Source organism: Mustela nivalis (genome assembly GCF_964662115.1).
Source record: "Mustela nivalis genome assembly, chromosome: X".
In the NCBI taxonomy this organism is placed as follows: Eukaryota; Metazoa; Chordata; class Mammalia; order Carnivora; family Mustelidae; genus Mustela; species Mustela nivalis.
The window spans coordinates 46,444,182-46,467,950 of record NC_139040.1 but is presented as its reverse complement, the minus strand read 5'-3'; the positions used below and the strand labels follow the sequence as shown (position 1 = coordinate 46,467,950).

The window sequence follows — 23,769 nt, the reverse complement described above, 5'->3', positions numbered from 1 at the left end:
GAAGTTGGAGAGCACTAAGATTTTCTTTTTTTCTTTTCTATTTTTTTTTTTAATTTCAAATGCTCTCTTCCCTGTTTAATGATCTCCCTGGCAAGCTCTCAGAAAGAGCTCTCACTTCTAGTCATATATCACCAAGAAGTGGCAAAGCCTTCACTATCTTTATTTCAAGATGATTTCTTTTTCATCAAGAAAAGGGTCTTACACATTTACTTTACACTACGGAAATGGCTTAAAAAGAGTCCACCCTATCATTATCTCTATATAAATAAAATTTTACAGACCCCCCCCCATTTTTCTCCTATAAAAATCGCCACTGGCAGTCACAGGTTTCAAAGGTAAGAGCAATATTAATTTCCATTTCTCCCATCTGAATTGACTCAGAGCTGAAGGAAAGAAAAGTCATGGCCATTTCACTAGTAACAGGATTAAAGCATTTATGAGGCATTGCAGCTGCTCTTTTATGGCACCTGATTGATATTCATGTGTGGTTAGCATTTGTCTACTAACTTGTGTAACGCAGAGAATAGTAAAAGGGAAACAATAATTGCATGGCTGTTACATATTCAGGGGGCTCTGATTCACAGAAGTGTGCATTTCAGATGGTGTCAAATACAAACTGGACCTACAGGAACATATTTTGACTGATTAACATGCAAGCACAGATGGCACAAAAGACACGCTGGATGTGTAGGTGTGTTGAAAGCACACACCACACACACCTTGGTTGGAAACCGCAGCATCATTCAATTTCAGCAAACTAAAGAAACAACTTCTTTTTTTTTTTCAACTGTTTCAATGAGACACTGCTGGAAATAATTACATGTATTTATCCTAACTTGGACTCCAGAAATACTTAGTCTTATTTGTTCTGGCTGATTGTAAGGAAGGGCTTCAACAAGAGTGTGTTTATCAGGAATTTTTTTAAAAAATACTACTTGTCATTTCCAGTTTCTGCATTTCTATTCTCATCCCGCCACCCCTCCCCACATACACATGCACCCTGCATATACTCCAGGAGAAACTGAAACACAATAACCCGTAGTGACATCCACTGGTAGGGACCAGATCTTAATGCCACAGCTGAATCCCACATTACAGAAAAATACCATCAGCTCCAGAAGATTGCTATTTTTACTGCAACATCTGGGAGGCGAAGTCCTATCCCTCATTGAGATGTTTGGTCTCTACCTCATCAATCAACTAGATATGTGAAAATATGAATGACGGGTAGAATTTCACCTTATATAACCAGATGTTTGGGTAATGGATGAAAACAAGCCAAGAACGCACTTAAAAAAAAAATACTAATCACCTGCGTTCCCACACATTCCTGTTTTCTCTTCCCTCAACTGTTTCCTACCTTAGACACCCACTCACAGGCTCTCTTCAGTTTACCTACAATACTGGGCGAGTACCAGCACTCCCTCTCCTTTCAGTATCTGTCCCCAAAGCACTGTGTCCCTGAAATCAAGTTGTGGGTCTTGGGTGTTGGTGGTTCTGCTGAAAATTGACTTTCTCTCTCTCTCTCTCTCTCTCTCTCATTTTTTCCTGCCATAACTTCATGGAGACAGCTGCACAAATTTTAAAATGATAATTGCTTTCCTGCTCATCATCATTATGTGACAGAATCCACCACTCAAACAGTGAATGATTGTCTTCCAGCAAATTGTCAGATCAAAAGAATTGATCAACTTGGACTGCCACAAACTTTCCCCCCTTCAAAAACAAGGGCAGTGTGTACACAGCATGCATTTAAATAGGAAACAAAAGCAATGGGATTTTCACACAGAGACACAGATACAACTTACTCACCCAAGACAAAGGAAAGATAAAAAGTTGGCTCTACCTGCAGTTGTAGGTCCGGATCTCTTTGTTGTCTCGCTTGCACTTGATTGCTACAAAGATCATAGTGACAAAGAGGATGCCGGCAATGGAGCCCAGGGCGATAATGAAAATCAGGGACAAGTTCACCGAGCCCATTGACTCTTGGGCGTCAAGAGCAGGGGACAGGTAGATTAGGACTAGTGCAGAGGCGGAGAGAGACGTCTTGCCGTGGTCGTGAGCCACCACAATAAGCTCATAAGAAGCCTTTGAGCTCTCGCCAAACGCGCGAGTGGTTCTGACTTCGCCATTGACCTGATCTATTTCAAAGAAGCCCCGGTCGCCCTCGGTCATGTCATAGGTGACACGGCCATTCTCACCCTCGTCGTAGTCGTCCGCTTTGACCACGGTCACCAGATACCCTATGCCAGAGTTGCGGGGGATGTAGACTTCCGCAGTGCCATTGATTAAGGGTGGGGCAGTAATGACCGGGGTATTATCATTGACGTCGAGGATGATGACCCGAACCGTGGCGTTGCTCTGCAGCGAAGGCAGGCCGCCATCCTTGGCCAGGACCTTGAATTCGAATGCCTTGGTCTGCTCGTGGTTGAAGGATCGAAGCGCATAGATGTCGCCTGAGTTGGGGTTGATGGAGACATAGGTGAAGACTGGCATGTCCCGCACCTGCGACGGCACAATCTGGTAGGAGACACTGCCATTGAGACCCAGGTCGGGGTCTCGGGCAGACACGGAAAGCAGGTAGGCGCCAGGTGTGTTGTTCTCCTGCACAATGACCTGGTAGTAAGGCTTGGAAAAGTGCGGGTGGTTGTCATTCTCGTCTGTTATGCGAACTGTAAAGGATTTGGCACTCTGCAGCATGGGCACACCGCCGTCGCGCGCCTGGATCGTGAGGTTGTACTGGTCATGCTGCTCGCGGTCCAACCGTCCGTCCACTAGGATAGTGGAGAAGCTCTCATACTCCTGCAGCCGAAAGGGCACGTTGCCCAGCAAACGGCATTGCACGCGCCCATTAAGGCCAGAGTCCCGATCAGACACCCGCACCAGTGCAATCACGTAGCCCGGGGGGGCGCTCTCGCTTACCTCCACCAGCTCACTGTTCACTGACAGCAAGTTGATGACCGGCGGGTTGTCATTGGTATCGAGAACGCTGACGGTCACCTTGCAGTGTGCTGGGATGGAGTTGGGCCCCAGGTCCTTGGCCTGCACGTCCAGTTCGTACACGTGACCCTCTTCGTAGTCTAGGGCACCGGTGACTGTGACCAGGCCACTGTGTGGGTCAATCTGGAAGAGCTCACGTGTGCGGTCATTGACATAGCCATAGAAGGAGTAGACCACCTGGCCATTGGTGCCTTCGTCTGGGTCGCTGGCATTGAGGCGGATGACAGGTGTATTGGGAGGTGAATTTTCTGGCACGCTCACTGCATAGGTGGACTCGCCAAACACTGGGTTGTTGTCATTGGAATCGGTCACCTTGATGCTGAGGCCAACAGTGCCCAGATGCGGTGGGTCGCCGCCGTCGAGTGCGGTGATACGAAAGCTGTAATGCGACTGTGTCTCGCGATCCAGACTTTTCTCCACCACAAGTTCCGCAAACCGTGAGCCATCGCCGCGCGTCTTGATCTCCAGGCCAAACAGCTCATTAGGCGTGAGCTCGTATGTCTGCACGCCGAAGCTGCCTGAGTCCGGGTCATAGGCGCTGTCCAGCGGGATGCGCGTGCCGGGACTAGCTGCCTCGGAGATCTCCAGCTCGATCTGTGCCGCTGGGAAGCTAGGCGCATTGTCGTTCAGGTCCTTGATCTCCACCTTAATCACGCATATCTCCATTGAGCTGGACATGACCTCCAGAGAGATGATGCACTTGGGGCTCTGGCGGCACAGCAGGTCGCGGTCAATCTTCTGCTTGGTGACAAGCAGGCCCGAACTGGGATTAATGTCTACCAGGTGCGGAGCTGAGTTGGACACCACACGGAAGGCAGAGGCCTGCCGTGGATCCAGAGCAAAGCCCGCCTCGCGCGCGTCCTTGGCCACGTTGGCGATCACCGTCCCGGCGCGCTGCTCCTCTTCTACCGAGTATTTGAGGTTAATGAGGGCAGCTGCCTGCGTCCACAGTACCGCCAACAGCAGCAGCACCGGCAGCAGGAGCGACTCCATGGCTGCGCGGGGCTCTGCCTGGCCTCGCCTCTCCACACCCCTCCGAGGCCGACGCCGCCGGCGCTCCAGCTTCCCGCAGTCTCGGGCCGCCTGTTGCGCGCGCCCCGGGGCCCCGGAGGCCGCGGGAGGAGTCCCGCCCAGGGCGGCCCGGCGGCGCGGGGAAGGCACCCGCGCCGGCTCCAATGCTGAGGTTGCAGCAGACTCGGAGGAGGTTGGCGGGGGGCCCGGGGGTTCCGGGGGGCCAAGGGAGAGCCGCGTGGCCCCGAGCCCCCTCCCTCCAGCCCGGCTACTCAGTTTTCCCCCTTCAAAGTTAGCCAGGCACGACTGGCCGCAGCAGCGCAGGGCTGCGGGTTGGACGCCGTCTGAGCTGCCTGGTTGACGGAAGGCTGAGTGTGGACCGCACTTGGGGCAAAGACCCGGAGGGCCGTGGGGGTGCAGCCTCTCAGGCACTGCCCGGCCCGCCGCAGCGCGCCGGTACTGGGGCTGGCGAACGCCTTGTCTGTGCACCTGGCATGCGCAAGGACCTCCCCCCAGCTCTCCTGGCTCACTGCAGAGAGAGAACCCGCCTGGAACGCGCCCTCCGAGGTCCGGGGGGGCCACGCTGGCCTTTTCAAGGTCTGTTGGGGAGAAATGATGATCAAAGGTGGGACTCTGAGTTGCTGTCAAACGCCGCAGGCTCCCGGGTATCCAGCTGAGCTGGATGGCTGCTGGTGGCCGCGGAGGAAGGGGGAGGGGAGACAGGGAGGCTGCTGAGACAAGAGCGCGCTCCCTCTCGCCAAGGTTGGCTTCCGAAGGCTTGGGGGGTGCGTCTGCCCAGGATTGGAGGTGGGCGCAGAGTCCCCTCCTCAGAGCAGCTGGACTGCGGGTGTTTGTGTCTTGGAAATCAAAGTTACCAACGCAGCCCAAGCCTCCACGTCAAGTTTGCGAAAACGGGGCGATGGCGATTTATCAAAGTCCAGTTCTTTCCAATGGCCCGGGGTGGGGGGCGGGGAATGGGGAAGAGGGGAGGGAAAGCGACAACAGTACCGGCCAGGAAAGGTGGGGCCGCTGCCGCGGGTACCCGGGGCTTCACCTCCTCCCTTGGTCTAGGCTGGGATGTCGCTCTGAGGGCCGCCGCTGCCGTGCCGCCGCCGCCGCCGCCGTGGGAAGAAATCCTCCTAGCTCAGTCGAATGTCGCTAAGGTCCTCCTCGGCAGCTGCCACGGTCGACAGTTATGTCGCCGCCAAAGTTTACTTGCCGGAGCGTCTTGATTCCATCCTCCCAGCAAGGCGCTGGCCGCGCTGCGTTTGGGCTCCCTCCCTCCCGGATGCTCATGCACTCGGGAGGTCTGTCTTGCTCGCTTGCTGTCAGGCTGTGTGTGAATGTGTGAGAGAGGAAGAATGAGTGTGTGGTGCGGGGAGTGTGAGTGTGGAGTGTCAGTGTGCAGGGGTGGGAGGTTTCGAATCGCCGATGAATGCGCTCAGCTGGAATGCCGCCTAGCGCAACGCGCCAAGGGCCTGCGCCAGGCTAGGGACGCGAGTGCCACTGCCCTCTGGGCAACTCCGGCATGGTGTGCTGGAGCTTTGCTGCCGTCCGCGCCCGCTGGTCGGTCTCCCCCTGAGCCCTCCACTGCCGCTATTGCTGCTGCTGCTCCTCCCGATGCCGCAAACTACTGGCGGTGGAGTCTGGAGAGAGCCGGAGCCGCGGAGCCGGGCTACGCCAGGCGCTGGCCAATCAGTGCGCCGCGAGCGGGCTCCGGGCTTGGGGCGGGGCCAAGGCGCGGGGGCGGGCGGGGCGGGGCCAGCCGGAAACTTACACACTGCCGAGAGCGAGTGGTACCCCGGTCAGTGGAGCCGGGGCGGGAGCGTGAGGAGGCCTGGCGGGCAGGGCAGGCGGGGGCAAGAGGACTCGGTGGAGTGGAGAGGGAGTGTGCTGGCGATGAGGCTGAGAATCCACGGGAACTGCGCGCCTCTCATGTTTGTAGACTGCAGAAAAGATGGGGATGTGATTCTCTCGATGTGTTCATCACATATTCATATTCTTTCTCTTCACCCCTCCTCCCCCTCCCTCTTTGTCTCTTCACCCTGGGTTTTGTCTGTCAGCTTCTCTACCTTCCTCTCCTCTCCTTCTCGGGTACTGGAAGGAAAAACGAAAGGAGAAAGCGCCCCCGAGGTGGTCATTCTTCCGGCTCTTGGCCGGTGAGTCTTCACCTCAGCTGAGAACCGCGGCAGCCATCCTCCCGGACAGTCACCTCCATCCCTCCTTCTCCGGCGAACGCTGCACTTATTCTCTCAGAGAAGGGCCTTTGGCCCGGTTCGGTTCGCTCTTATCTGTTCCTTCTTGGTCAGATGGGGTCCGTGTCGCAGGGATTGAATCGCGGAGAGGGCTGGACAAATTGCGTAGCCCCTCACCCCACCCTGTTGGAGAATTTAGCTCCCTATAAATAAACTGTTCGCTGGAGAAGAGCGGGTGGAGCGGACGCCGCGGTGCCGCGCCATGCCGGGAGAGCCCCCAGCCCTGCGGGAGCTCCGAGGCAGGCGCGCAGTCCCCGTAGGTGGCCGGCAGCTGGAGCTGGCGCCCTTGTGTGGGGGCACCCTAGCCTTCCCGCGGGGCCTCAGTCTCAGGGGACTGCCAGCTCCTCTCAGGCGGTGGTGGTGACAGCTGCGGCCTGTGCCAGTGCTGGGAAGCGGGAGGCCGGCGTGGCTGGGGCTGACATCAAATTCAGCTTGCCTCCGGACTAAGGCGCCCTGAGGACAGAGGGGGAGTCTTCCCTGCTATGTTCTGTGGCTCTTAATTAAGGTCAGCAGCAGGAAGAATCAAAAACACCCCGCTGAACAAGTTGGTTTTTTTGTTTGTTTTTTTTTGTGTGTGTGGGGGGGTTTTTTTTTTCCATCGTAGATTGGGGGTGCCGGGGACCGGCTCCTGAATTCACAATACTTGAAAGAGTAAACCTACCTTCTGAGTGAGTCGTCTCGGATATTTGGGAGTCTTGGGTGAGCAAACTCATAATTAGCCACAGCGACATTGGTCCAAGCTTGTGGGCCTAAAATGAGACTCACTTTTGCTTTTTAAAAACATTAAACAAGGAAAAGGGAAATGGCATTTGGAAACACAATAGGTTTTCTCAAAAAATGCCACCTTCTTGCAGAAAGCAACAGAGCTTCTTTTAAAAAATACATATTTCTCCTTCCAAGAGGAGCTAGTTTACCAGCCTTTACTTTGGTGGGGGTGAAGGAGAAGACAGCTTCGTCCTTAGAAAAGCAATTATTTCAGGAGTGATATTACAACCCCATGAACGTGCATCTGAAACCAAGGGGAGGGCGCTGGGATCCCTTCACTCTTTCGAATTATGATGCAATTCAAGCCAAAACAGCAAAGGAGAAAATTGGGGCATCTTCAATAAGTATCATTTGATTTTGGTCATTTAGATGTGGACAGCAGAGTTATGGCTCAAGGGAACCCAGCGGCCCTCCGGTTTTCTGCAGACCCGGTTGTAAAAATGGGCAAGTAGTGGAGGAGAATGAAAACATGGCAGGCAGCGTGGGCGCCTCTCAGAGCTCTGCAAAGAGATGGGCTGCATTTGATTTATCACAGTTATTTACCTTTGATGTCAGCAAGTAGAGTGGGAATGAAGTGCATCTTAGTCTAATTAAAAAGGCCTAGAAAGGCATTTGAAATGGGTTTGCTATCTGATCACGGGATGTGAGTTCGGCGTTTGGCAGCTTTCTAAAATATTGCTTGGACTATTTAAACAGAACAATTAGCAGCATGCTAAAATGTTTGCATGCTATGCTTAGAAGCTTTTAGCTGTAAACTCTAAGGCGATCTGTTCCCCTTTAAGTTAAAAAAGGATGATGCTGCTTCCTTGTGGTGAAGGCTGTCAGGAACCCGCTGATCAATAAAAGTAAACTGGCGCCTCCACGGCTTGATTGAGCGGGAGCAAAGAGTCTGAGAGGTAGTCTCGGCCATTAACAATCCCCTAGGTAACGAGAAATGGAAGAATTACTCAGGTGAAATGATTAATATTGCCGTGGCATCTGTAAAGATGCACACAATAAGATAAGAAGGCTGCGGACCTCTTACCTTGGGGAGTGCTAATAGAATGTCTATATTCTGCTGTCTTTTAAAGATAAATAGGAGAATTCAATTCACGTACAATGTCATTACCTTTGTAATTGCAATCACATTGTAAAGACATGTTCTGCATTTGCAAAGACAAAGAGCTCTTCTCTAAGGATATGACATCAGTTTCCCTGCTTCCAGCTCACTGTTCACACCCGAGGTGCTCCTCCTTTCCAAGCAGAGCACCCCAAGTACTTCTAGCTATACGAAACCACTTTTATGGAAGCCAGGCTCTGAGGAAGGCAGAAGAGTGTGCCTTTGCTTTCCTTTTTTCACATCACCCCCAAGCTCAAAGTGATAGTTATACCTCCCCTCCAAAAATTAGCTCTTCCATCCTCCCAGTCTATTGCTACAGATAATCCTAACACCCTTTGCTCCCAGATTGTGGGTTGTTTTTTTTTCCCCCTACTTGGCACACTTGATCATTATACTCCAACAATGCTATTAACTAAACGAGTGGCAGAAAACACCTTCACGATCAGGAATTTATTAATTAACTTAATAAAACCATTGCGGGGGGAGCTGTTCTGGGTGAGGATAGTAAAAACAAAAAGAAAGTTCTCTCAGTCCTAGCTTTACTTCAATCCTTAAGGGAGCCCCGCCTCCTCAGCCTCTTTAGAGACACAAGAGGGACATCTAGTGACCGTCCTCAGTATTTTGCTCCAACTTTTGCTGAGATATACTGGGGTGCTAGATACAAACTACAGGGCTGTGCAGCCTGGGCCAGCTCTCTGGGTCACTGAGGCCAGAGTCAAAACTAGTAAGACTTTTTTTATCTTTAAAATTTCAGCCACACCACTGAAACAGTGCTTAAGGGCAATGGAAGAAGACCAAAATGGGTATATCCTTACATTTAAATTGAGCCAGTATGTGAAGATAATTCTTATTGTTCTGATATTAGTAAGGATAGGGTAAAAGGTTTTGTTCAAAAAGGTAAAAATTATTATGGTAAGTATTAAGGTACCAAGATATGAAGACTGTAGCACTGACAAGTTTAAGGGAGCTTTCTGAGATGTGTTTTTTAAATGTTTGCTTCAAGCTACAAAGAGATTAACCTTCAAATTACTGCATTTTCTCTGTCTCCCCCAACCCCTCATCCCATCCCTTTGCCTTTGCTGCAAAAATGTGGATTATCTCCTAGCTTGGCTTTCATTGCATCTCATGGGCATCCCATTGTCTACCCAACCAATTTGACCAGATACCTGATGAAGTTCTCTTAGGAAGAAAAGCTTTATTAAAAAAATAATAACCAAAGTCAAGCTTTTTCCAGCCTGCATATATGGTCTCCTTACTTGGGTTATAATGCCTAGAGTAGAGAAAATCAAGAATGACAGTGGATGAAACAGCACAAAACTGGAAAGTGTCCTTATTAAAGTGATCATCTTATTTAATCTTTACAATATCTCTGGGAGGTAAAGAGACTTTGCAGATGTGGAAGCAGAGCTTCAGATTAGTTCAATGATTTGCCAAGATGACCTCACTACACAAAACTTAACCACTTCCCTTGTGAAATCAACAAATGCTGGCTCTGTGCCCAGCATTGTGTTAGGGTCTGAGAATTTTTTTAAGTGGTCCTTGCCCTTGTAAAGTTTTAAATTTCAGTTGATTAATTTAATAGCAGCATATAATTCCATGTACTATGGATTTTTCTAGAAGAGGAAATAGAATGAGGTATATCATGTTGGTGGCTTCTTAAAATTCTGTTCCCTTCTGCCCAAAATGATTGCCCAATTTCTAGTTAGTCCCCCCACCCTACTACACCACACACATACACACACTGTCCCAGGTGTCACAAAGAAAGGTATTAAAAGTATCAGTCAGGGATGTAGACATGCAGGGCAAGAGTGGGGAGCAATTCCCACCATCCTGGATGCTATTTCTGACCCTTCCGAAATACCATGAAAACTAGGGAAGGGGGCCAAGAAAAGTCTTTGAGGTCTCTTACACTTTTTCTTCCCTCTTCCTCCCAAGCCCACTCCCACCCTGCACAGAGGATAACAGTAACATCCTGAGAGCTGTGGCAGAAAAACAAAGAGAAAGTACTCCTTAAGTGCTAAAATTGTTTGCCACCACAGCCCATTCGCCTGCCTTTTCCAAGAAACACAAGAGACATGAGGAACAGTGGTGAAAAGGGGACAGAAAGCTATTAATCACTCCCAGTCTTCCCATGTTGACAAGGCTAGCATCCCTGAACAATTATGTCCAAGCCCCCTCCATGCTTACCTCCTGTCTCGAAAAGGCACTTCCCACAGGGCTAAACCCCCACTGCTGCAAAACTTGTAACTGTCCCTAAATAAACACACATCATGGGGACCATTTAATTAGCAAAAGCTCAATCAGCAGACATTTCAATAAATGACACCACTCTCTAACACCTTCTGTACTACCCTACAGTGATTACTTGTGATGTTTTGACAGCACCATTTGGACTCACAGCATTATTGCCTCAACCTTTTCATGTGAATTCTCTCCAAGTGGATCCCAAACACTATCTTCCTAGGTGCAAACTCATACCAACTGTTATTGTTCCCCACCACCACCTTTGAAAACAGAAAGCTCTCCCTTCAAAGCACTCTGATTATATTGTGCCCAGCCTTCCCACTGCTGCCTCTCTCATCCCAAGGAGTTGGGTAAGAATGACATTCCACACATACCCCTAGAGTAAAAAGACTTCTTGACAACTTGGGGAAGAAAACCTCTCACCAAATAAGGGACCTCAAAAAACAACTGAAATATGAACTGATTGCTAAAAGAGAGAGAGAATAGAAATATACAGACTAGGGATGCCCTCGTTTAGGGCAAGCCAATTTTTTTAAAAGATTTTATTTATTTATTTGACAGATAGAGATCACAAGTAGGTAGATAGGCAGGCAGAGAGAGAGAGGAGAAAGCAGGCTCCCTGCCAAGCAGAGAGCCCGACGCAGGACTCGATCCCAGGACCCTGAGATCATGACCTGAGCCTAAACAGAGGCTTAACCCACTGAGCCACCCAGGCGCCCAGGCAAGCCAAATTTTTTGCACTGTTACCCCCAAACTCTAGCTGCAACCTAGTAGGTAGGTCCTAGGAACCCTGTACCATGTGTAACTCCCTAAGTTTAGAGCTCCAGACAGGGGCTTGGCTTTTGACTCTCAGACTAGACTTCTCTCACAGTCTCTTCTGCTATTTCTGGAATGGTTGAAGCAAAACAGGCAGAAAAAGAGGCATAAGTATCACTGGAAGGAAGGGCTTTCTGCAGGTGCTGACAGACCTCTGACCCAAATATCAGCCCTACTGTATAGGTCTTGAAGATCAGCTTTCCAAATTGGAAAAAAAAAAATCTATGTTGTTATCTGTCTTACTGGAAGCTGAGTTCTTTTTGGAGATGTCCACAGGACTGTAAAAACAAACCAGATTTTTCAAGACTTAGAGATATATGGTGATGGAGCTGGAGGGAGTGTATGAACTCTGTGCTCTAACACCTTGTTGCATTTAAATTCGAATAGACAATAATAGCCAAAGAACCAGTAAGAGGAGGAACACAAAAGTCAATCTGAGGACCCAACTTCCTGGGCTTCTCTAGCTATCTTAGGCCAAAGATGATCTCAGTGAGGACACCATACCTATTGTATACTCTTTAGTTCTAGGTAACCAAGCTAGCCCTAAGCTTATTCTTGGTTCCTCTAAAACTTCTCCCATAACTCAGGAGAGGCCATGTGTAGCTCCCTGGGAGTTCCAGGTGCTCTGATCTTTCACTGAACTAGGAAACTTACTAGTTGGTTAATGTCAACTTTAAAAAGAGACAAAACTAATAAACATGAAGAACTGCCAGTTTGACAGACACAGTTACATTACCTGGGCTAGCAGTGTAAGAAACAAAGGCATGTCACGTATGCCACTAACAGCATAATGCATACTATTTGTTCAGGTTGACAGGCCCTGGGGCAGTGGAGAGTAAACCGAAAGAGGGAGATCCCAAAAGCAGGCAGAGAGAGCACCACAAAGGGGACAGATAAAGCAGAAGTGACAGAAAAATCATTTTAGCAGCAGAGAAGTTATGCACCTTTTTTGAATGAGAAGGAAACAATGGCTTGCCACCTGGGAAAGCATCCGGATTTGGGGTCCAACAGTTTGCCTATCAGTGCCTATCAGTGGACATGGGGGGTTAAAAGCATATTAATTTGTGTCTTGTTGCCTGCAGCTGGAGCCAGAATAGCCATAGAGAACCAATGACCTTTCTCCCGAAAGCTGGGAATTAGGAAGAGTAGGAAAAGAGAGTGTCCTGTATCACAGAAGACACCAGCTGGGCTGAGTCTCATTGGTCTCTGTTAGAAAAGATCACAAAGTGCAGCGACATCCGTACCAAGAAATATCTGCTCGGGGGTAACAGCCTAGGCAGCAGTGATCAAATTAAGTCTGGTGGCTAAGGATGGGTCCGTAAGAGAACTAACAGTCTTAGAGAGGAGCAGACCCAGCTTGAGGCCCATGTAGCTCTGTGTGTTCTCTGACCTGGTAAAAGGTGGAACTTGAGAAAGCCTCGCTGTCTGACTGTGCAGTTTCATTTGGGGGAGCAGGCAATCAGTTCTGGAAGGCTGACCAAAAAGAGTAGAGAGGATGATAGCTCAAAATGAGATCCATCAATGATTTCATTGCAGCCCCAGCCAAACAATCAAAAGCAAATAGTCAGCTTCTGAAATCAATGCTTTGTGAGATGATGAGCCAGCCAGCAGAGTTCACATGAGGGTGGGGTGGGAAGGAGGTTGGGGAGAGAGGGTAGAAAAATTCTCTCTTTCAAGCCACCCACCAAAGCAAACAGCTGCATTTCCTTGAAACAGCAGATTTGGTTCCTAGCAAAATCAGAACTGCAGTCTCCTAGCAAAGCAAAACAAAGGAGCAGGGGACAAGACACTTTTGAAAACAGGAAGGCATTTTGGCAACAATCACAGGAGGGGTGGTAAGCCATTGTGCTCTTGGGATCTGCTGAGCTCCAGAACATCCTCCCCACACTCCACTCCCATCCAGCTCTCAGATTGCATGCTTCGGGTCAAGAGCAGGGTCATTCAGAAAGAAAAGGTAAAGTGAAAAAGACAGACTCAGCCCAAAGATGAGAAATAAGAAAAGCTGGGCCTTCTTTCTTCCAGCCATGGAGGATGTGGTGGGAGAGACAGTAAAGCCCTTCTGATGCTTGATGCCATTTCAGGAGAGCAAGAGTGGGCTTAAGTAAATCAACGGAAACATATTTAAAATGAAAATTGATGACCAATTTTAATCAGCCTAGAATTTGCTGCTATGAGAGACCATTGAAAGAAGCATAGTGACTGCATCTTTAAGGACCTGAATAATTTTATAGCTATTAATAATTTTGTTAGTCATGCAATATAAATGAACACTAGCAAGGTAATCAAATTGCATGCTCCATAGCAGAGATCAGGGCTATTGGGGGGGGCGGGGGAATTAGATAGTCTTTCTTTAATGTCAGTGTATATGAAGACATCTTCTATAGACCCCTCTTTCCAATGTGAAGAGAATAGATAATTATGTCATTTCATATATATATATATATATATATATATATATTATTTTTTTTTTTTAATAGAGCACCATACTTGATCTCATGGTCTATGAAACCACCAGATCAAAATCCTAGCAAAGGTAATCACCTACAAGAGTCAAAAGAGAATTCACAACTCTGGATTTTACATCTTGTACATTACAGAAGATTCACACATGGGCCTCCCTTCCTTTATAACTCAGGGCTCTAAATATTACTTAGTGGACCATTAATCCATTCCAATATAGAATTATACTTTTCTAGCCAAGGAGAGTAAAATAAAGATGCTTAATTTAGTTCCCTTTTCCATGAGAAATAAATAGCTGTCACAGATCCAGAACAGCAGTGTTTATGAACAGCTTTGGAACATGGAGCTCAATGAAATCGGATCCTCTCTTGAGAAAAAGAGATCTGCATAGAATTTAACCAAAGATTTCCTACCAGAGGCAGTTCCTGGTCATCAGGATACCTCTGAAGGTCCTCCCAGGTTTCCTGTTCAGTCTTGTTTGATCTCCAGTGAACATTATAATTATCATAAAACAGTTTTATAAATGTAAATTACTCCATAGATGCAAGATAACTATATCCAGTCTAGGCAACTAATTTCTGATTTCTGGAACTTCCAATAGATCAGTTTGAAATAGATGGCAGACATAACAAGATAATTCAACCTTGGAAGCAAATTTACTTGTAAGGATGACGGTTATGATGATGACTATTTCTTCCTTGCTCCTTCGATTTCTCATCCCAGTAACTAATATTTGCACATGAAAGGGTTTTATGTTTTAATACACACTTATGTAATGTAGGTTTCTTACCAACTGTAATTAAAAATGAACCTAACTTTGGTTTATTTTTTGTCCCCATTTAAGCCATCACCCTCAGGAAATATTACTTAATGGATCTAAAGGCCTACACTTGATACTTGAGACTGAGACTCAATAGCAGTGTTAAGATGTGAATTTTGCCCTCCCAGGCTTAGAGTCTAGTTGTGGATATAAACGGAGAACTACAAATACAAGGAAGCACTTATCAGGTATGAGAGAAGCAGTGCTCGTCACTAGTATAGACTAAGTCCAAAGGATGACTGAGCACCTAAAAGCTGTGGGCAAGTCTTTCAGGTGAGAGAAAGGGTGTTTGTAGAGGCACATAAACTGCATTGACTTCATTGCTTTAGGGAAACAATACTACTCTTGTAGTTTGGCTTCTTGGCTTGAGTATTTATTCTACAAACAACATTGAAATGATGTGGTGAAGTTTTCTTTTTTTTTTTTTTTAAGATTTTATTTACCTATTTGACAGAGAGAGAGATCACAAGTAGGCAGAGAGGCAGGCAGAGAGAGGAAGGGAAGCAGAGAGCCCGATGCGGGGCTCAATCCCAAGACCCTGGGACCATGACCTGAGCCGAAGGCAGAGGCTTAACCCACTGAGCCACCCAGGCGCCCCGATGTGGTGTAGTTTTTAATGGCATAAGCTCTGACGCTAAATGGATCTGGATTCAAGTCCTGGTTTTACCATTATCCTTGTTGATTGAACTTGGACAAATTAATATAATATCTATTTAATAAAGTTGGAGAATTACCTAAGATGATACCTATAAAGTGAGTTGATATCTTAAAGCACTTTATGTTGTACATGTTTAATACAAAGAACTCGGTGATTTTTACCTCTTACATTTACTGAACACCACAATGTGCCAGATAACAATTCAAAGTGCCAGGCTGCTAGTAACAAAGAGAAAGCCTCTACCCTTAGATCTCACAAAAGCTTTGTATAGTGGAGTAATGGCAGTCAATGTTGAAATGTAGGTAGATACTATGGTGCAAAGCCTTGGTTACTAGAACAAATATTTAGAATTTTATGCTGGAGTTCAGTGGTGTCATCAAAGTTTTTTGAACAGATTAATAACTAAATCACATTTTTATAATTTGTGGTTTACTTGGAAATGACATATTAGGATAGCTTCCTCTACCTTCCTCTAATTTTTACACAAATCCAATTCCAGTACAACATATACCAGAATTATATAAACAGAGTGAGTTCAGGACTTAGAGTTGCTGAGAATGGGCAGCAACACTGAGACCCGAGGTAATGGAAATCAGTGGAGGCTGGTATCAATAATGGAATGTTGGATGTGATTGAGTGTTTTCCTTGGATTGTGTCCAGGGAATTCATGGAGTTCCAAAATGTTTCAGGAAAGAAGAAGGCAGGATATACCTGAAGAAGATTCCAGATAACAAGCATAAGTGGAGTTTGTTAAATAGAGGTTTATCTGTTTGTGACAGAGGGTAGAGTGAATAAGAGCTGGACACAGTCACCCAGGATACATCTCTAACACATTTCATTTTCATGCCAGGGTAAAGGTTTTTACAGTTCACACAACACAGTTAAGTAATTTAATGTGCTTGTACCCTCATAATTATCATACCCTACACTAAACCCTCAATCACTTTACCTTAGTTATGTTTGGGATGATTTCCTTAGGCTCTGGGCCTGGACCTAGAGGTGGGTCCTATTAGTAGATCTAGTTGCAAGTACCTGGAGAAAGCAAAGGCAATAGTGAAAAGGAAAAGACTGACACAAAAGACTGTTCAGAATGTGTTGCCCTGACATTTTGTTTGTAGCAAATGTTCCCTGAAATAAAATATTCCATTGATGAAGATCTGAGAATCTTTTTTGTTGTAAGGAGATTTTATTGTTATAGGAACATGGAGGAAAGAGATATTTGAGGTTAGGAAATTTTTCTTAAATTACCATTCACTTACTTGGTAAGTGTTTATTGAGTTCCTACTGTGTGCTAAGTGCTGGGGAAAGGAGAATGAGCAAGACATACACAAACACGGTTTCTGCCTTCATGAAAATTTTGTAACAGTGAGGGAGAGACTGAAAAAAAAAAAAGACAAACTGACACCTACAACAATTTCAAGTAAAAGTAAGTGGCATGGGGACGCCTGGGAGGCTCAGTTGGTTGGGTGGCTACCTTCGGCTCAGGTCATGATCCCAGGGTCCTGGGATCGAGTCCTGCATCGGGCTCCTTGCTCGGCAAGGAGCCTGCTTTTCTCGCTGCCTCTGCCTGCCTCTATGCCTGCTTGTGTGTATTCTCTCTCTCTCTCTCTGGCAAATAAATAAAATCTTTAAAAAAAAAAAAACAAAATAAGTGGCACGAAAGACACAAACATGGGCTAAAATAATGATGATGATAGTCAGGCACTGTTCTAAATGCTTTATGCACCATAACTAATCATAACAACCCTCTGAAGTATGTACTATTATTATGCCTATTTTATGAGGGAACTGAGACACAGAGAGGCTAAGTAACTTGGGTAACAAAGGAACCAGGAATGGCTTTGTCTACCTCTAGAGTATATCTTCTTAACTATTGTACCAAAGAGGTTGGAGAAACTGACTTTAGAACAGATAATCAGAAAAGGCCTCTCTGAGAAAGTAACATTTAATTTGAGATCTAAAGACCATCTAAGGCAGTCTACATTGATAAGAATTCACTGAACACCAAGAGATGGTCTGTTGAGCAAACCTGATTTTCTTCAAGATATTTGCTAGCAATTAGACCAGAGAAGTTTCAGTAAAAGCAGTAAGAGCTTTGTCAAAAGATTACACAGTATAAGGAAAATATCAGGAGGTAGAGGTTAGTATAAGATCTAGTAGTAGAAAAAGAAATGATTAATTCTGGCGACACTGTCAGTGTATCTGTAAAACCATGTATTGCTATGGTTTGCATGCTCTTTAGGACAGAAGGTCCTGGAACTCTCCTGTGTACTTCCACAATTTCTACCTCTGTCAGATCTCATGACTGCACCAGAAGTGTGGTGTGTTCCAAGCCTATGACATTTCTCTTTGGGACTTGCCTTGGCATGATGGAAATTAAATGTGTCTAAGAGCAATCAGATGATCAATGCAAATAACCAACCTCTTCTATGTGAACATAAAGCAAGCCTCATTGAGAGTGGACCCAGCAAATGACAGCTCTGTTGATGCTACCACATGATTGCTTTAGGTCTGTAAAATGGTAACCCCTACTCTTTCCTTTACCATAAAGAATGCAGCACACCAAGCACTTAAGCTTATCTTTATCGTCTGCCAAGACTCACAGCTGAAGTCTGCTAAGGATGGACTATGGTGGCACTCAGACAGCAATGTCTGGAACCAAGGACATGAGTGTCAAGACTCTCCGTTTAGGTTAATAGAAGAATAGAGCAGCCAACAAGTTTCCCCATACTTCCAAGGTCTTATAAAGCACTAACTGTGTGCTCCTAGTGTAATTGACAAGAAGCCCTAAGTCTCTCTTGAGACCTATATGTTTTCAGGCAAGAGGTTAGCAAAAAGAGTTGTAGTACAGTTGGGCCACAAGATTAATCATGCCCTAGCACTGGTCAGACCTAGATTACTAATGTACCATTTTATTAATCATAATGGATAGTTGTGGTTGGTAAAGCATATAAGATATTTGTTTAAAAATTCATTACTATCAGTCTTGTAAATTTCATTCGGCAGTTCAGAAACCAAACTCCCTTCCATAATCAAGTACCTCCCAAAGTCTTAGAAACCTTCCAGAGAAGAGGACTTTTTTCAGACAGAATTCAACACCTGTCTGTGGATGACCGGCTGTTAGAAGGAAGGTTGACAAGTGCTATTGAAATCCCCCACAATTCCATGTGGTGGCAGCACAGCTCTAGCTCCAGAAGCTTAGGCTAAACTTTTCATGCAAAACCTTGGAGCTGCTCAGCAGTTACAAATGACTAAGATCAAAGGGGAGATGGAAAGTCATAGCAGTGACCAAGTCATACTAAAATATATGCAGGGCTATCAATGAGGTTCCTTCAAGCTCTGATATCACCAGACCCAACTCCAAGGTTCTTGGATTTGTTGACAGGAGTACCTTGGCTGGCCACTTCATAATGGCATTTACTAAGTAGGCCCAACAGTGTTTTCATGTCACTCAAAAAGGCTACGGATGGATGTAATTTGTTCTTCTGGACGTCTGCTTCAATAAATAATGCCTCTGGAATTGATTAGAAAGCTGGGAAAGGAGAAACATGGGAGAAACAGAAAGAGTTCTTCATCTCTTTGGCTGGATTCCATTCCTCCATTCCTAGTTCTTAGCCTAAAAAAAATTGGTTTAGGGTCTCCCAGAATGACTGTGACTTGCTCATAGTGACCCACAGAAGAGCTGGCATAACATCTTCTTTTCCTCTTCACCACCCTAAATCTTTATCTCACAAAGGATGTACTATTCTAGGCATGACTAGAAAGTAAAGATAACTCATATCAGGAATGAATATTATTTTCTTGGAAATTGACTTGTTCCCCAGCTTATCATCATGGTAGTGACAAGAGAGAGAGAGAGAATTTCCTTCATAAAATAAAATAAAATGTCTTAATAAGAAAAAATAAAAATAAACACGTCCTTTCAATCGGCAATTCTATTTCAAAAAAAAAAAGACTATACAGAATGACTGTAGGTAAAATTGAAATAAGGTAGTATTCAGGACTAAACCTGATTCCTTGAGCATCACAAAGTAATAATAATGTTTACCCTGTATTCTCATATTCCTACAGAACTCTATTATTTTTTAAAATACTTTCATGTAAAGTGTTGCATCTGAGATTACCAACAATATTTTGAGATAAGTTATAGAATATCATTTTACAAATGAGGAAACTGAAGCCAAGATAATTAAGGGACTTGCCCAAGTTCACTCAGCTAGGAAGTAAGCAGAAAACAAGACTCAAACCGAGATTTGTCTGATTCCAAATTGAGCTCTCTTTTTACTCTACCTGTGGTTCATAATGTTCTCCATAAATATAAGGACTCTTTTCCAGATCAAATGTTTTAGACTTCCACAAAAGAAGGTTGTTCTTTTAGTAGTCACTGATTGAATCACATGAATCGTGACAAGAAACCACTCAATTCAATAATGCTTTTAATGAATTCACAACTTACCCAAACAAAACCAATATTCATTTTAAAATGCTAGATGGTTGCATTATTTTTTAGTCTACAGATAATGCCTGGAGTAGATATAGATTCCTATATCTTGCACAATGATTGGGAGTCACTTCACTAAATCTCTAAAGCAAGAGAACTTGATTCTTACTCTAACCATTAAACAGTATAATGTGGTGTTTAAATGCTTAGGCTCTGGAATCAGACTTTCTTGGGTCACAATGGTATCTATGCTACATAGAAGCTGATACATGATTTTGATATTAACACTACTGCCTTGAAAAGCTTACTTAATCATTCTGTGTCTAAGTTTTCTCTTCTTTAAAATAGGATAATAATGATACCTACCTTATAAGGTAGTTGTATAAATTAAATGAGATTATGCACATAAAATTCTTAGCACAATGCCTGATACAAAGGAATTACTAAAAAAATGTTGGATTTTATCTCCTACTAGTCAAAAGTATTACTTTTATCAACCCATTGAAATTATTATTATTTCATCTATAAAATGGAACTGTGAATGCTAAGTCACCCTAAAGCAGGTGGCACACCATGATATCTTGGGGTCTTTTCCATCTCTAAGATATATGGTTCTGAGACCATCATCAGCTCTTTCCTAGAACAGAACTACTGCTAGCTTAAAGGAGCCATAGCAAGGAAATCTAGAAGCAGAAAGACCTATGAAAACTCCTTTTATTCAGATCAAAAACCAAAGCAGCATAACTAATAATTTCTTCGTAACTTGACTATATCTGCCAAGATCTTATCTCCAAATAAGGTCACATTCACAGGTTTCAGGTAGACATGAATTTGAGGAAGGAAATACTACTCAACCCACTCACTACTCCTGGGAATGTCACTTCATCTGTCATCACCTGTTTCCTCATCAGTAAATTCGTGAGAAAAGTGGACTCAAAGTATTTTGATGATTATGGAAATTACAAATTTTCCAGAGTCTCATTTTTATGGTCTCCAACCACAGTGTACTTATAAAAATATGAGACATCAGGAGAACCCATAAAAGAAATCCAGAAGCATGAGGGATTGTGGTCTGTTTTCTAAGCTCATCAGTTCAAAGCATTAACTGACCACAAAATATTAACTCCCACACTGTGCCGATACTACGGTACTACGGCGAACACTGTGATAGTGGGGACCAGGTCTTTCACGCATTTTGAACAAGTAACACCTTGCACTGTGAGTGCTTAATAAATGTTTATCATTATCATTATCATAATTGTACCATAGGTTACCAGCAGGGATAGAGAGTGCTCATTACTGCTCTGTTTTGAGATAGTCTCAGTGGGAGAAATCAGAAAGGAGAAATATATTCTCCACATGACATGAATTGCCCAGTATAGCAAGTTTTGTCTCTGGACAGCAATGGGATTTTTACACGGCTGTCCTCAAAACTCAAATGTGTCACCTACATCCTTATAATTAGAATGCCCTAAAACACAAAATGCCATAAATCCCAAAGATAATGATTTCCCTAACTTATTTTTACTGAGGACAGTGAGAGTGGATGGAGAAGAGGTACTCATAGGGAAGCACTGAGATGTCTTGGAAAAAAACAAAAACTTCACCAGAGTTCAAAAAAGCCAAACCCTGTCCATGGATCTACTACTTCCTACCTATGCAACTCATAGTTTAGTTTCCTAGTGCTATTGTAACAAATTACCACAGACTGGAGACTGTGAACAACGGAAATTTATTTTTTCGTAGTCCAGGAGGCTAGAAGTCTAAAATCAAGGTGCTGGCAAAACCATGCTCTCTCTGAAGGCTCTATGGAAGAATCTCTTCCATGCTTCTCTTCTGCCTTCTGGTTCTTTGAGTTTTTGACTTATAGCTGCCTGACTCCAAACTTTGCCTGCCATCACATGGTCTTCTTCCCTATGGTCTTTATGTCTCTGTCACCAAAACTCCCTCTCCTTATAAGGACACCAATCATTGGATTTAGGGCACACCCTAATTCAGTATGGCTTCATTTTAACTTGATTACATTTGAGAAGAACCTGTTTCCAAATAAGGCCATAGTCACAGGTTTTAGGTGGAAATTAATTTGCAGGAGCAATATTCAACCCCCTCACCTAGGAATGTCACTTAACCAGCCCAGTTTTCTTATCAGTAAATCTGTGATCATTTCTCTGGCCATATCTATCACACAACTATAATCCCTATCCTTTATCCCTATTCCCCATATCCCCTATACCCCCTATCCTTTGGGGGAAATATTGTGGAATTACAGATCCACATTTATGATTCCAGAACCAGTCTGGAAAAAAAACTTTTTTTGGAAAAAAAGTAAGTTTTTTTCCCCCCATTCCAAAATGCAAGTCACATTCACTAATAATATTTCTGGTTGGTTGCTCCCTGCAAGAAGAAAAGTTGTAAGGAAGCAAAATATTGCATGTTACAAAACTATAGTTTGGGTTTCTATAAACCTATCCAACATATACATTGCATTATTTAATATAAATAATAGATGCTTCAGAGGTAATCACTTTTGAAAAATAAAATTTGCTGTACTTTACATAGAAATAAGCTTATTGAGCCACAGTGAGTGAAACAAAGACTTTGAAGTGTTTTCCAGAATAAGAATTCATCCAAACACCTCCAGCCCTTGTTCTCCCCAGCACAGGCATAAATCCAAGGCCAGAGAAAGGAGATCAGTCTCGGGCTACTTCAAGTACTTCTGTATGTATTCAAGACTTGTTTAGCAACTGAACACAGAGTACAGTGAGCCCTGTTCAATTTCTTCAAATCCTACATAAGTGGAAGTATACCAATAGGTTTATCATTATTTAGGGCTAATTAACAATGAACTTTAAGGTTAAGTTGAATAAACAGAATGTTCTTGATTATAATTTCCTTCTGCTAGAGGCTTTTATATCTCTCTACTTGGTTCATCAAAGTTGGTTGTCAGTGTTCCATGTGCTCCTGTGGAAAAAGGTGTATCTCCCATTAGAAATACTTTTGTCACAACTAAAATGAAATAAAAGAAAAACAACACAGAAAACAAATCAAGGAATACCCTTTTGGGCTAATCTTTTGAGCTGTTTCCCTTGGGCCATCTGTGTGCTTAATGATGGATTGTTCTGCCACACTGCAGAACTGAGAAAATCCATCCTTTCTTTCAGCCCAAACCACCTACACCTACCTCAGTAATAGCTTTGCTCAAAGGAAAGGAAGAATTGTTTCATATGAAAATTGGGCAGCCAAGCAAAAATTCTGGTAGAAGTTCCCGCAAACAACAGCTGGTGTCAAGCCATGCATTCAAGGAAAGATGTGAATTTGAAGATTTGGGGGATTGCCAGAATGATCCTCATATTTGATTAACCAGATTGATTTTTTTCTAATCGAGCATTAAGAAAGAATCACGTGGCTCAGATCTGGATTAGTCTGTGCAATTGAGATTTCTTTGATACTTTCCTAAATAGAAGCACAACCTATTTGAGTGATGACATAGGCTCACTAGGATCAGTCCAAAGCACCTTACAAAGACATATTTCTTGGGAACAGTCTCTAAAATGAGTTGGGGAAGGAAGTTGTGAGCATTGGAACATGAAATCTCTGTGATGTGGGGAACAAATGCAGAAGGAAATGTAGATAAAATTAAATTTCCTTATAACCTGCAGCCCATTGACAAATACATGAGGCAAGCAGAGTATAACATTCCTCCAGGAAACTCCCAACTATCCTAATCATTTGCTAGAGGGAAAAACAGCCTTAGCTTGACAATATCTAGGCCTCCAGAATCCTGTGAGCCTTCCTTAGTATATGAAAGTCTTTTTGGAAACTTCCCTTTTGTGTTTGCCTCCCCCAACTCAAGTATATAATCAGCCATTTCTCACAACCCCAGTATAGTCCTTTTTGCCCACAGGTCCTGTCCCCATGCTTTAATAGAACCACTTTTTTTTTTTTTTTTTTTTTTTTTTAACCAAAGTCATCTCAAGAATTTCTTCTTGGCCATCAGCTCTGAATCTCAACATTTCCACATCATTTTAGCATCTTACATGGGGCTTTGTGTCTTTTCATCTGGACTCTGAGCCTCAGTGCAAACTTGATGAGTAATTCCTCTTCTCTTCCTTTACTTTCATTTCAGGGACTTTTCAAGGAGTACAGTCTTATTGCAACACTTTTTATATGGCAGGCCGCAATCCTTTAATCTGTGGCTAC

At 44.4% G+C, this 23,769-nt stretch overlaps 1 protein-coding gene and 1 pseudogene across 3 annotated transcripts in view; both read right to left on the bottom strand.

Annotated features, from left to right (window-relative positions):
* Positions 1-5,708, bottom strand: part of PCDH19 (protocadherin 19) — a 125,192-nt gene extending 119,484 nt beyond the window's left edge. The window contains exon 1 of one of the 2 annotated variants that reach the window (XM_082716872.1): positions 1,847-5,708. In XM_082716872.1, the coding sequence (XP_082572998.1) occupies positions 1,847-3,993 (2,147 nt within the window). In that variant the 5' untranslated portion in view covers positions 3,994-5,708. The remainder of the gene's footprint in view (positions 1-1,846) is intronic. The other variant, XM_082716873.1, reaches the window with a different exon arrangement.
* A 2,159-nt stretch (positions 5,709-7,867) lies between these two features.
* The window catches only part of LOC309855887 (large ribosomal subunit protein eL6 pseudogene), a 101,598-nt pseudogene continuing 85,696 nt past the window's right edge, over positions 7,868-23,769 (bottom strand). The window contains exons 2-3 of the transcript in view: positions 10,318-10,383; positions 7,868-7,951 (exon numbers count right to left, since the gene is read on the bottom strand). The product of the transcript in view is annotated as a large ribosomal subunit protein eL6 pseudogene (transcript). The remainder of the gene's footprint in view (positions 7,952-10,317; positions 10,384-23,769) is intronic.